At 30.6% G+C, this 15,055-nt stretch overlaps 1 protein-coding gene across 1 annotated transcript; it reads right to left on the reverse strand.

Moving 5' to 3' along the window:
- Positions 1-2,476: 2,476 nt before the first annotated feature.
- LOC101268234 (mediator of RNA polymerase II transcription subunit 20a-like) lies at positions 2,477-15,055 on the reverse strand. The gene is made up of 5 exons (XM_026027665.1): positions 15,033-15,055; positions 14,798-14,940; positions 14,325-14,503; positions 14,120-14,209; positions 2,477-2,890 (listed from the first exon to the last, which is right to left on the reverse strand). The coding sequence occupies exons 1-5, from the start codon at positions 15,053-15,055 to the stop codon at positions 2,477-2,479; spliced, it is 849 nt and encodes a 282-aa protein (XP_025883450.1).

Raw genomic sequence — 15,055 nt, forward strand, 5'->3', positions numbered from 1 at the left:
AAAATCATTCAACCATATTTACCCTTTTAAAATAATATATAAGGAATGTATTTATAAATATGTATATAGGGCAACAATAATTTGGTCTTGAAAATTTTTTTTTTTTTGCTTCTATTTATGTTTTTTCTTAAGTAGTAGAAATTTTTAACTTCTTCAAACAACCTCCAATCTAGATCCTAACAAGTACCAAATTCGGAATAATAGATAGACACAAACAGAGGAAATAAATAGCAACCTAATGGCCTCACCTCATTAATCCATCTAGAACCCAACTCTTACGAAGACCAGATCGAGGGAATCAATAAACCAAGCAACCATCATTTCTAAACAATGTTCAACAAAATTTTACAAAGCTTTCAACACTCACACAAGGTGTTTAGGTTTACAATCACAATATTCAAAATCAGTATCCTTTAAAATGAACCCTAAGGAACCTATTTATAAGGTTAGGCTTGTTACATAAATGAGCCCGAAAGTGACCCTAAAATAGGCCAATGGGCAAGCCAAATCGAGCTCGCCAAATGACTTGGCGATCCGCCAAATGAGTTTGGCGAGAGCCCTGCTCATTGGCTTCTCCTTGGATGGCTTGCTGTAACTTTCGGTGGTTTGGAGTTCAAAGGGAGATGTGTCGAATGTCCTCTATGCTCGATGAATGGGCAACCTTTTTATGCATCTCATTGGATCAGTCGGCGATCCTGGAACCCTTGCCAAAGATGTTCAGCGAGTCGCCAAAGTGGCTGGCATTTCACCGAATGGAAAAACAATTTCCTTTACTCCTCCTTGCCCCATTGGATGTAACAAATAAAAATCCTTACTATATTAATAAGAGCACTAGAACAGTCTTACAACCTTAAGATTCTAATTAAAATAATCAAACTACCGAATTACAATGGAAATATTGAAATAACGAGTAATTAAAGATAAAAGAAGAATGGAGATGAGGACTTAGATTCTAGAAGAAGAGGACAAGACAAATATTTTCTCCAATATGCATAAACCCTTCTTTCCAACTCATTTTGTCTTTAAACATAATGCTAATTGGGCCTGGATCCCAAATAAAACAGTTCAATATTTTACTCGGTCCAATCTCATTTCTCAGTTCTAACTCATAGGCCCTTATAGAGCTAGCTTGGTTCACAACAATACGCACCAATGTAACAAACTGAAATCCTCACTATATTAATAAGAGCAATAGAAAAAGATTACAACCTTAAGAATCTAATTGAAATAATCAAACTACCGAATTACAATGGAAATATTGAAACGAAGAGTAATTAAAGATAGAAGAAGAATGGAGATGAGAACTTAGATTCTAGAAGAAAAAGAGAAGACAAACATTTTCTCCAGTATGCATAAACCCTTATTTCCAACTAATTTTGTCTTTAAACCAAATGATAGTTGGGCTTGGATCCCAAATAAAACACTCCAATATTTTATTCGGCCCAATCTTATTTCTCAGTTCTAACTTATAGGCCCTAATAGAGCTAGTTTTATTCACAACAATACACTTGTATCCAAAGAGAACCTTGTTCTCAAGGTTCGAGTCAGGATACATCATCCGGCAATATGGAGTATAATTTGAAATATGTTTGAAAAAGAAATGCACCTAAACATCTGACCCAAACTTATGGAAGCAATACTAGCAGCAACATAAGAGATCTTCGACATATTTTCTGATAGCAACCAACAAATATGGCTAACAAGAGCTGCAATTCCCTTCGTACTCCATTTGACTTCATATTGGTTCCTCTATGATCAATTGAAATATTCACCTTCAAAAGTTGATGATAGTGTTATAATCTAACCTTCCCCCAAACCTCTGCATTGAAACTGACATCAACCAACAACCACACTTTCTCTGATTTGCAGTAAAACTCTTCGACATTATTAAATAGAGTTCATGTACAACCTGCCCTGCAACCACGGAGTTCATGTACAACCTGCCCTGCAACCATGATGTTCATGTACAACCTGCCCTGCAACCATACACTTGTTCAAGAGGATAACAACAAATATTGGAGTATCTAAGGCATGATGTAATCTATGATGTGCAGTGCACTCTATCATCTCAAGGACCCATAAAGTGTGTAGCCTGTAGCAGGGGGCTCAACCTGAAATATTACCTTATATCCACTCCTGAATACTATCTCTTCCCACTCCAGTAACATTGTATCAAGCACATGTATATAGTGAAGATGTAAAATTGATGTGTGCTTGGAGTTGGCCATATATAAAACTGATGTGTGCTTGGAGTTGACCGCCAAAACCTCATATTTTACATCATAATAATATCGCTTTAAAACTACTGTATATTCAATTGACAGACATATGAACAAATTTAGCAAGTAGGAATTTACACACCATTGTAGTCCAGGATCCCACACTATATTCATAGAGTTTGAATACGTAATTAAGAATAAATAGTAAGTACATCTTAACAATAGTAGTTCCTTTGCATTGTATACTGTAAAACTTGTTAGAGCTTTGAACTCAAAATGTATTCCTGGATCCCAGGTAGAAGGATCACAATTACTGGAATGGTTACAGTCAGAAAATCACCAGCAAAAGCAAATGGAAATGGACTCAACTTATGTTGACAGTCGAATTCCTCAATACATTTTCCATTGTCAGCTTCAAGATATACGTCAACATAATGCATCGCACTTGTTGGAATGGAAACCTCATCCTCCAGAGAAAAGTTACCAAGACTTAGAGCTTCAACAATCTCTTTGCCCTGAAAAGATATTGTTATACTTTTACTAATCGTTGGGTTACTATCTACCTCGTCATGTGTCATAGTAAATGTAGATTGTAGAAATGCACGGGAAGAAATCGGGTTGACCCCATCATCATACCCAGAAAAATGACAGTCCCTCGAGACAGAGTCAAACTGTCGTATATCAATAAGAGCACTAAAACAAGATTACAACCTTAAGATTCTAATTGAAATAATCAAACTACCGAATTACAATAGAAATATTGAAATACAAGCAATTAAAGATAGAATAAGAATGGAGATGAGGACTTAGAGCCTGTTTGGCTCAGCTTAAAAGCTGGTTTTTGACTTATTTAGCTGTTTGGCAATACTCAAAACAACTTATTTTAAGTTTAAAAAAACTTATTTTAAGCCAAAAGTTAAAAGCGAGGTAGGGGTGCTTTTTTTTCCAGCTTATAAGTTGTTTTAAGTTGACCACATTTTTACCTTTTTGCCCTTACTATTTTTATACAATCTCCAAATTACTCACATAACCCTAACATCTCTTTCTTCTATTTTTCCCTTTTCACATGTGGATGATAGACAATTACTATTACTAATGAATGAAAATAAAATAAATCTTAAATCTTTCAAGTGATCTATTCAAATTATATATTATTAAAATGTAAAATAAGTTGCACATATAACTTAAATAAAAATTTATATTCCTCTTATAAATAATTTGTGATAATAAAGAAATTTGTGAATGATAGACAATTATTATTACCTATGGATGAAACTAAAATAAAATATTAAATCGTTCTTTAATCTATTCAAATTATATATCTTTAAAATCTATAATAAGTTTATATTCCTCTTATAAATAATTTGTGATGAGAAAGAAATATGTGAATGATTGTAAAATATAAATTAATTAACTTTTATTATGTTAACAACTTTTAAGGGTATTTCAGACATTTTGATTTAAAAAGCTGTTTATCAGCACTTATTTGCCAAACACATCAACAACTTTTTTTTTAACTTCAGCACTTTTATCCAAACGCATAACTGCTTATTTTAAAATAAGTTTCAGCACTTTCAAAAGTAATTTTTTAAAGCTGCTTTTATTAAGCCCATCCAAACGGGCCCTTAGATTCTACAAGAACAGGAGAAGACAAACATTTTCCTCAATATGCATAAACCGTTCTTTACAACTCATTTTGTCTTTGAACCATATGCTAATTGGGTCTAGATCCAAAATAAAACACTCCAATATTTTACTCGGCCCAATCTCATTTCTCAATTCTAAATCATAGGCCTTTATAGAGCTAGCTTGGTTCACAACATTGAGCCTCCCACACTCCAAGCTATCGTCCATAAAGGGTGGTTCTCAGCTAGGAGCTCCTTTAAAGCGCATTTCCCAAGCCCATGAACCTCCATCCTTGAGAGTGATCCATCAGTACGTTGAAATTCGTGAATGAATGGTTTGGGGGCAATCTATATTGCATGAAAATGTGTGAGTTCGCCTCTGAATCAGAGGTCATCTAATTCTACAAATTTATCTATAAAACATTATTATCAGTAAAGTTTTTACCTTCAAAACATGATTGTCGATTATGACACTTTGTTAAAGTCATATTCCTCAATTTTTCGAACTGACCGTATATGATTATAAAATAAATCTTATCGTAAGGAATGCATTACATATTCCAACAATATTCAATAAAGTTTTCACTAGTGTGGGTCATTATTCAGAAAACTTCATCATGTACAAATAAGTCGAGTTAACGTATTGTACTCCCTCCGTTTTAAAAAGAATGACATGGTTTTACTTGACACGAAGTTAAAGAAAATAAAGAAAACTTTTAAATCTTGTGGTCCTAAATTAAAGTTATGTGAAATGTACAAAACTTTCTTTTAATCTTATGGTCTTAAACCTGCCATGTGGAATGTTAAAATTAAAATGTAAATAAAAAAAAGGACATTCTTTTGAAATAGACTAAAAGAGTATTATGTTAAGTTCTTAATATAGCTTTACAATTGTTTTACTGATTTATAAATTATTAAAAAAATGTCTTATTTTTATCTGTAGGATAAAGATGGCAAACTTTGAACATATTTTGATGATTGCTTTGAATTGATGTGATGAAATAATTACTGATATGAACTGATTCAAGTATATAGAATGTGCTAAAACGATTATTAGCATGTCTACCTTAACTAACTATGTTGGATTGGTTGGACTGTTGCATGAGAAAATGGTAACAAATAGTGAAAATATTCAAATTGATATTTCTGAAAAATCTGTATGTTAATTGCAAAATAACAATACAATTATTAACTAATCGGATTAATTTAATTGACCTCATGTATAGTATGTAAGGCAGGCCTCCACGAGCGATGATGCAACTCTAGACCTTAAAAGACGTTCATCAACTTTTTCAATAGTTGATGTATCAATAGACCTTCACCTTCTATGTCTGCCATACACTTCAACTCTTATAATTGCTTCTTAGGTGATCAGAATATTTATGAATGCTTGTAGCTTGGACACCCATTGTACCATTATCCAATTCAATTTTACTTATTTTTATTACTTGACACAAAATTTAAAAAAATAAAAAAATTTAAATTAAATATATCGAAATGTCTTTCATGCGGTCTTAAACATAATGTGGAAAGTTCTAATTGAAGATATATATATAATAAAGAGATGTGTCAAAAACACATCTAAATTTTTTTTTTAATTTCATACCTAAACTATTGAAAAAGTATATATATGAAAAAATAATCACATGAACAAATAGTTTTCTGACTAAACTCGATGTATTATTTATATAATTCTTAAAATATATCTAATATTATTTTTAACAAGAATAAACAAAAAGAAAAAGTGTATGGGAGGACAAGCAGGAGAAATAGGTCAAGTGACGTTTCCCTAAACAAAGAGCCGTAAATCGCTTATATCAAATGCGTTTACTTAAAGCATAGATGCAATCACATGCAACTGTCAGAGTTTACAAATTAAGAAAATACAAGTCAATATACAATATTTTGTCACATAAATTAAAATTTAAATACACACCATTTATAATTGTAAGAAGTTGAACTTTCACACATAGCCACTCAAAAATAGCCTAATTACTCTTCACAACTATAGTTTGATAATTACAATTTTTAACATGTTATAGGGGGGAAAGAGGCTAGTGTGATTGGGAGCGAGAGGAGAGAGACATGTGAGTGAGGGCAGAGAGTGGGAGAGAGGCGAATTGTGTATATATATATTGGTTGGATAATTATATGTTATACATATGTATATGTATATGTCCAGCAATATTGAGAGAAGGAGAAGAGAGGCGAGCAAGATTAGGAGAGGGAGAAGAGAGGCAATCAAGATTGGGAGCGGGAAGAGTGAGGCGAGCGAGAGGGCGAAGAGAGATGAATTATATATGTATATCGGTCAGATAACTGTACATACATATATATATATATATATATATATATATATATATATATATATATATATATGTCAAGCGAGATTGAGAGAGGGAGCAAAGAAGGGAACGAGATTGAGAGAGATAGGAGAAAGGTGAGCGAGAGAGGGAAGAAAGATAAATTGTATATGCACATCGGTTAAATAACTAGTTCTGGGGCTTGAACTATATGAGTTGGGTCAACCCGTGGATCAAATTAAAAATTATAATAAAATAAAACACTAAAACTAATAACAAGAATCTAAACTTAAAGTCATAAACCATGCACAAATAAAATAATTTTAATAATGCATTACGTTTGACTTCAGGTAAAATTTTGGTTGTATGAATTTAATTTGAAATTACTGTATTTTTTTTTAAAGATCATAGGTATAACAACAACAACAACAACATGCTAGTGAAACTTTACTCAGTGAGGTCTATGAAGGGTAGAGTGTACGTAGATCTTATCACTATCTCATAGAGCTTGACAAATTGTTTCTAAAAGACCCTAGCCTAAAGAACATCAAACTCAAGTAACAAGAACAAGAAAGTAATGAAGAGTCATTAAAAAATGTAAATTTTATGTGAGGATTTGAACTTTGTGATGTTTATACGCATGGTATAAGACTTCAAGTTTAGATTTCGTTATTAGTTTTAGTATTCTATTTTATTATAATTTTAATTAATTTTTAACGGAAATTTTTTCAAAATGTCAATATTTTAATATTTAAGAGGGTCATTAGCAACACTTCAATATTTAGTAAAAATTTCAAAATTTTAGTTTGTTATGTATCTTATTTATGTTTTTATTTAAAGAATACAATTCTAATATAACAAATTGGAGGAATTCAGGAGAGATAATTTTTTTTAAAAAAAGGAACAAATGTTTAAGAGTCTCATCTGTTGCAATTTATCAAAATACCCCAACTTCCATCTCTTTCTTCTTCTTTCATCATGTTCTAAAAAAAAGCATTTCACATTGTTTTAGAAAAATTAAATATCCAATTTTCTTATTCTTTTTTGTTTCTAAACACTTTTATTTGCAAAGAAAATATCCAATTTTCACTAATTATTATTATGAAAATCACGGAATTGAAGAACTACCACATCTATAAAATTTTCAATATCCAATGTTCACTAATTATTGTTATGAAAATCACGGAATCAAAAAATTCAATATCCAATTTTCACTAAATATTATGAAACTTTATGATAATGCATTATAGTTTTATCAATTAAATTTAAAATTTTTATAATTTAGAAATTTGTACACCTACAGTTTTATATTTTATTTGGCATATTTTTCTCACAATGTATTTTATTTTATTCTTCAGAATTTTTTAACCTTGCTTAAATCGTATCTATTCCAACATGTATACCATTGGTATTTGTATTCATTCTAATATTCGTGTTGTATTTTGTATAATAAAACTTGTATCGCTTGATTAGTTTGTATTCGTTCCAACATGTATGCCAAATAAATCTGTAGCTATTTAAGAAACATATTTGTATTCGTATAATTTTTTAGTATGTATTTCTCTTCAAAAATTTATTTCTTTTCCTAAATCATATTCATTCAAATATGTATATTATTTGTATTTCTATTCATTGTAGTTTTTATATTGCATTTTGTACAATGATATATAAAACATAAAAATAATATGATGAAAAAGTGAGAATGAAATGTAAAATTGAAAAAGAATACGAGAATATTTGTTGCAATCATTCTTAAATAAAATATATAACTAGTTTGCTTACCTTCGAGATGAATGTAATTAGGAAAAAAATGATTCATAAACTATGCAACATGAGATTTTTAATAAATACAAATATTAATAGCATACATAGTAGTTTGAATACGAATTGAGAAAAGATACAAAAATTTGAAGAAAATTGTAAAAAAAAAAAAAGGGAAAATGTACAAGTACCCTAAACCTATGCCCGAAATTCCAGAGAGACACTTATACTATACTAAGGTCTAATTACCCCCTGGACTTATTTTATAGGTAATTTTCTACCTTTTTTCGGCCTACGTGGCACTAGCTTAAAAAAAAATCAATCAGCGCTGGGCCCACAAGATAGTGTCATGTAGGTCGAAAAGGGCTAGAAAATTATTAATAAAATAAGTTCAGGGGGGTAATTAGACCTTAGTATAGTATAAGTGTGAAGTGTATTTCAGCAATTTCGGGCATAGGTTGAGGGGGTACTTGTGCAGTACCCCTAAAAATAAAACAAACTAATAAAAATTGTTCTTCCTATAAATAAAATACGTACCTAACTGACATACTTTTGGGATGAATACAAATTACGACAAATACAAGATTTATACACTATGCAACACGGAATTTTTAATAAATCCAAATATTGATAACATATATAGTGATTTGAATACAACTGAGAAGGAATACCAAATTCTAAAAATGAACTATAAATGCAAAACAAACTAATTGAAAATTGTTCTACCCTCAACTTGGTCTTCAACAAGTTTTTAAAATCTTCTACACTTATTTTTTTCTCTTTTATTAAAAGTGATATAAAAAGATAAAAACACCAACTCTTTGATCATCTCTCTTCCGTTATTTTAATAATGGATCCTACATTGTCCGTTATTTCATGAGTAATATATATATTGAAAGATGAAAAGTCGTTAGAAAATTATTGATCAAGTTGTACTCTTATAATCCTCTTAGATTCAACCATTAGAGAGTGATTTTATGTTTTTCAAACCCTAAACAAAAGTTGGTCGATTTAATACTCAACTAAAACAAATTTTTTTAAAAAAATTAATAAAAAAGCAGTAAACAAACCTATAAATTGGATGATGCATACCTTAATCAAAAGGATTGTTGTGAATACCTTTAGAAATATATTTCCCAATATCAGGAAAAGAAAAAGAACGGAAAAGAGAAGTGAGAGTTAAAACATGAAGAAGAATTGGAAGAGTGAAATCAGTGTGAGAGAAAATATTTTTTTTAAAAAAACAAACACATGGGAGCGAATGAATTGGAAATGTATAATTCAGGTGAGATAAAATAGGGTCTAAATTGGGATACACAATATTTTCTAAAATAATGACATTTTGAAACTTTTGCTAAAATTTATAAAATATGAATATTATTAATAATAATGTTAAGATTTATGACTAATTTGTTAATTTATCCATTAATGCACGGGCTGACCCAACTCATATAGTTCAAGACCCTAAGGCTAATGGGCTTATTTAGGTTGGCCTAAAGAATCCTATTTTTAAATGGGCTCCAAAAATCTTGGTCTAATCCAATCAAATCACGAGTTGACCCAGACTCAATCCTAACTGACGGCTCTACTCACTATTGATATTTTCTTTGCTTTTCAAGGATTCAACTCAAGTTAGTCATGAGTTTTTTTTCGTAGATCAGTTGTTTATTGTTTTTTTTTCTTTGTTGATTAAGTTACAAATTCAACTTAAGTTTGGTATGAGCTTATCAATTTCTAATTGATTTTCTCTTTGCTATTCGAGTGAAAATCAATTCAAGTTAGATGTTTCTTAATAATAAATTTTTAATTGATTTTTCCTTTTGTTGCTCAAGTTATAAATTAAATTTAGGCTAAGTTTGAACTTTTTGCAAAAGATGAATATATTTTATTGATTTTCTTTTTCTGCTCAAATGACAGTTTAAAATTAGGTTAGGTTTCAGTTTCTTTGAATAGATTTTTTTTAAAAAAAAATTGATTTACCTTTTAGTGCTCAAGTGACACATTCAACTTAGTATGATGTAGTATTTTCTCAATAGATTAATTTATTAATCGATTTTTTCTTTGTTGCTCAAGTGATAGATTCAACATAGGTTAGATTTGATCTTCTCTTATATAAAAAAAACAATTATTGTTTTTCCTTTTTTGTTCAAGCGACACATAAACTCGGGTTACTTTTGAGCTTTTCTACATAGTTCATTATTTTTAAAAGAATAAAAAATATTTGTGTTAGGGTTAGTTTGTGCACACTTAAATATTCCACAGAATACCTTCTATATCTCACCAACATTGTTACTAGGTAATTTACCAACCAAGGTTCAACTTATACTTTTTTCTCGCTGGGATTTCAACCTTAGTATTCACACCCTTGGATGCGGATCATTCAATCATTTAGGACATTTCTTGGTGCTAGCAATATTATTTATAATATTGTTCAATGAAACCTATTGAGTATGGTTAGAAGTTCTTTGGTTCCAAAATATAAATTTCAGTGATGCACTTTTACTCTAACCTTATTTTTTTTCTAATTTATCATCAACTAAGTTAAATAATTACGCCAATAAGAATTGCAAAAATTATGAAACATGAGGACCCTAACCTTGTGTTGAGTAACAATTAAAGATGCTTGCAAACTATATAGGAATCTACAATTACACGAAAATAATAGGTATAAATATAAAGATACCCTAGGAATAGACAATCAAAACGCATCTAGTTCGTTTGCGGTACAGAACTACTCGATATCATGATATTGAAATGCAACTATTTCCTTTCCGAATGGTTATGAGATTGTTTAGACCATGTAGAAACAATTTAGTCAAACGTTTTTGTAATGAAGTAATCCCTAACTTGGCCTCAACTTGCTATTGAACACTCAAACATTGACGATGCACATCTAGACACCTCAACTCATCTCAAACTTCGTGTTCGGTTGTGTTTATACTTTTATGCATCTATGGTTTCTCTTGTAGCTCTTCATGTTATTTACACCAACTTATTTTAATCTAGTCTCAAAGTAATCTCCGGAACAAAATTGATATAGTAGGCAACACAGAGGACAAAATCTCTAATGGATCATCACATGTCCTGAGAAGAAACCTCACCTTTCCCTTCAACTGCGTCTGCACTTAAGGTAGTTGTCAGCAAGTTTCTGTTCAACTGCGTAAATATATATTTTGCATATCCTCAAAACAAGAGTATGTGTCTTTTTAAGATGCCCCAACTTGCTTCAAGTGTATCAACAACAAATGTTGAAATATGAAAGTCCATTATAGTGGACAATATCAAAGAGCACAGAAGAAAAAGAGGAGCAAAAACAGAATAACATGCAAGAAAAAACAAATTACTAGACCCGAAGAAAGAGAGCCTTTAACACAAGAAAACCAAGCTTTGGATGAAAAACAGAAAGAGCTTTCCTCTTTCTAGTTTAAACTTGTACCACAGAGAGGCAAGTAAGTACCAATATATCAGGCACATCGCTCCGAAGGTTGTGTCTAATTGATTTGACATAAATTTTTTCTTTTACTCTTGGCAAGAAGGGACTTAGATTGCCTCCCCTCGAAAGGCTGAATATCCATCTCAAGTAAGTTTTGCACACGCAACATTGATTTATCTGTAACTTTAGTCGAAAGAAGTTCATTGCAGAAAAGCTAAATTTGAATGATCATGCTGAGGAGATAATTTTATAAGCTAAATTCTACATTTCTTTGAACTAGTTAGTTATATAAAATTTAAGAATTAGAAATTTTAAAAAATTCCCATTTTATTTGAAAAAATATATTAATTCTTACTTGACAAAGATAAAGGAACTTAAACAATTAATGATCTCTCGGATTAAAAGACGAACAAATATAAATAGCTAGGATTGTGAAACAAATTTTTATTTTATACTACATGAAGTAATGTTGAAAATATCACTACACTATTGCTTTGCCATTGAATTGTCTTTATATAATTTTGTGCAGGTGAATATTGTGTATTGTGGTGAAGAGTTGAATAGAGATATGATGCTCATAGTCATTCAACTTAGATGGAAGTCACACCTTCCCAATTCTAGAAAGTGAGGGACAAAATAGGAGTTAGAGGAGGCTGTGATTCAGCTAGGATGCATCAGAAGCGAGAAGCTTCAAACTCCACCCAATAAATAACAAGTGTGTGGCTACTGAAATCATGGCTTAAAAGAAGTGAACTACCTATTTCACAACAGACTTAAAGACTAATCAGTAGACACTTTTTGACGTGCATAATAATAGTCTCAGAGCTATTAGTACCTTAATTCTCTGTTTTAGTAATGGCAAACAATCTATTCTTTCGACTTATATTGTCTAGTTTCCAACGAAATATTTTGCTATCGACTTCTATATTAGCATTTTTTTCAGCATGCATCTTATAATAAATGGGGTTTTTTGATTCTCACTAATTTGTATTCCTTTTAGGGCGATAGAATTGAGACAATTTTACCTATCAAACTTTATTATAAGATTTACGCATTTAATTAGTCTGAACAGGTGTTTAATCATTAAGATCTTGAACAAAGTCTTAGAATCATGAAGATGTATTCTTTTGTGGATAGTATTCATTGTCACACTCACCAACAACGACCATTAATCACTTCTTTCATCACAATGACGCGAAGCATCTTCCTGAAATTTAACTCTGAATATGAAATTTTTTGTGAACTTGAGACTTTGTACATATCTTGGTGTTACATAATTATTTGATTTTCCTTTGGTAGAATACAAGCTATTGTTTGCATTTCACCAAATAACATCTAACACTGAGTTTATCTCTTCAATATCGATTTGTCTCCTATATTTTTAAATCTCATACTCATCACCATGTAAAGTGAAATGACCGATTTTGCAATATTTTGCAACTTGAATCTGAATGATTTAGACCTTAGGTCATCAAGTGCATATGTTATCATTAAGATTTAACCATCACCATTATTTTTATCAATCACCAAACACCTTTGTTATCACGACCACCATTGATATTCACACTTTATACAAGCTCATTCGAAGGCAAATATCGTTACACATTCTATCATATAGAATACTTATTGAACTCGATGTTTGGTGCAAACTTATATTATACTTATTGGTTTCAAGTTCTACTATATGTTTTGATAAATATACACTTTGAGTTCAAAAATGATCGTGAGCTAGATTTGCATCGTCTAGCTTCATATTACCTATCCTCTCGGAAAAAGCCTTGTAACATTATACTTGTGGTGATTAGGAATATAGGTGGGGTTACAATGGTGTTTTATAACTTGCAACATTATACTTGGGGTAGTCAGGAATACGGGGTTACAATTGTGCTTTATAACTTGAAACGTTATACTTGTGGTGATTTTCTTTTCACAAAAAAATGAAATAAATGGAAAATGAGATTATGTGGAGTCATAATAAAAGTTTATGTAGCCAAACAATTGCACTAACAAAATTCCTCTCTAAGTAAATTATCTACATGCTTTATTTTCCTTTATAAATAATATTAACATCTATACCATATTTCCTTTTGAGCAAAAAAGTTTAATCTCCAAAGCTTAAAAGTCCATATAATCTTAAAGAACCAATTCTTCAAACAAAAGAAATCATTTAATTTCCATATCACCCACTAAAAAAGAAAAGGAATTACATTGATTTGAAATCATAGTAGCTTCAAGATTTCTTACTATTGATATGCATATTCCCAATTTATTTTTGAAAATAACGATCTCATTTATGAACCTAAGGAAAAATCTTATAAAGTCAACAAATATTCTTATTTCTTCTAGGTTGGGACTATTGAGTTCTTGTTGACATTTGTGCCAAGATGCTAGCATATTGTACAACAGTATGTCGTGATGTGCATTGATCAGAGAGGCCAAACACTGAAAAATACGTTTCAGTATGTACAAAATGACATGGTAATGTTTTTTTCCCAAGAGTTTCCTTCAATATCTCGAAGCTCATAATCAGATGTGATGTTTTCCATGAGGAAATCCGAAGATACTCTATCTACAAAAAAAATAATCTTATGAGGCAAGCATTCTCATAAAAATAATTTTTTTTAATTAGGTAAAGTACAATAATTGAATTCCTCTCCATGAGGTGTAGAAAAACATAATATTTTACAACATAACTATTTCTTTTTAATTTTAAAAAAACGTTTAACTACATTATAAAAAGCTTCAACAGAGAATAAATCTCTAAAAGTATTTGCATACCTCCATAACTATTCCCCTCAAGTTCTCAGAATTTATTGGAACAACTTTGCCTACTCGCACTCGGAAATCACCAAGTCGATACAGAAACCCCTATATCATACAAATATTTTAATGAGTATTTATGAAGACAAAATTTTGATGGAGATATATAAGTATATCATCCTCAATACGAATAATAATTTGCAGATCTCAATATAATACAAACCTCACAATTAAGTGCAAATTTTATTCTGTAAGATTGTAAGTTCTCCATTATCGTTTGTATTGATGATTCTTCTTCCGCAATCAGTCGTTTCCTACTAAGTGCCATGTAAAACTTGTCGGGCTGTTCTTGAAGTGAAGCCCCCAAAAATTGTTGGGGAAATTGTGATTCATTTTCTTGTTCTAGTAAAAGAAAAAAGATCATCAACAATCAAATATCGTATATGGCTACAAAAGTACTCTTAAAAATGACAGGATGTTTAAGTTTAAAATTCTAGATATATAGATTATCTTACATTTAGATCTATTCTTGATCCAAAAAATTTCAATACTTCTTCATTTCTTAATACATTATCTTACAAAGGAGAAAAACTTCCCAAGTCCAATTTTTATAATTCATCAAAAGGAGAAAAAAAAGGAAGTCCATCTCTTTATATTGCGTTTATGGACATGATTTATTAAGTAATGATGAAATACCTTTGAGCATGGGCTTATAGAAGCAAAAGGTATTTTTCCATCCTCCTTCTTTAACACCATTAATGCTCTCAACACAATTAGATACTTCTATCAGTATTTGACTATTGATTGTTGTACCTGCATTTGGCTGCCAACACAAAACCCTAACAACAAACAAAGTAACAAATTGTACACTTAAACATACACAAGAAAATCATTCAAAATGTTATGTTTCTAGTGAATTCAAAATAATTACCATTTGATTGACATGTTGTCCAT

Source organism: Solanum lycopersicum, chromosome 10 (assembly GCF_036512215.1).
Source record: "Solanum lycopersicum chromosome 10, SLM_r2.1".
In the NCBI taxonomy this organism is placed as follows: domain Eukaryota; kingdom Viridiplantae; phylum Streptophyta; class Magnoliopsida; order Solanales; family Solanaceae; genus Solanum; species Solanum lycopersicum.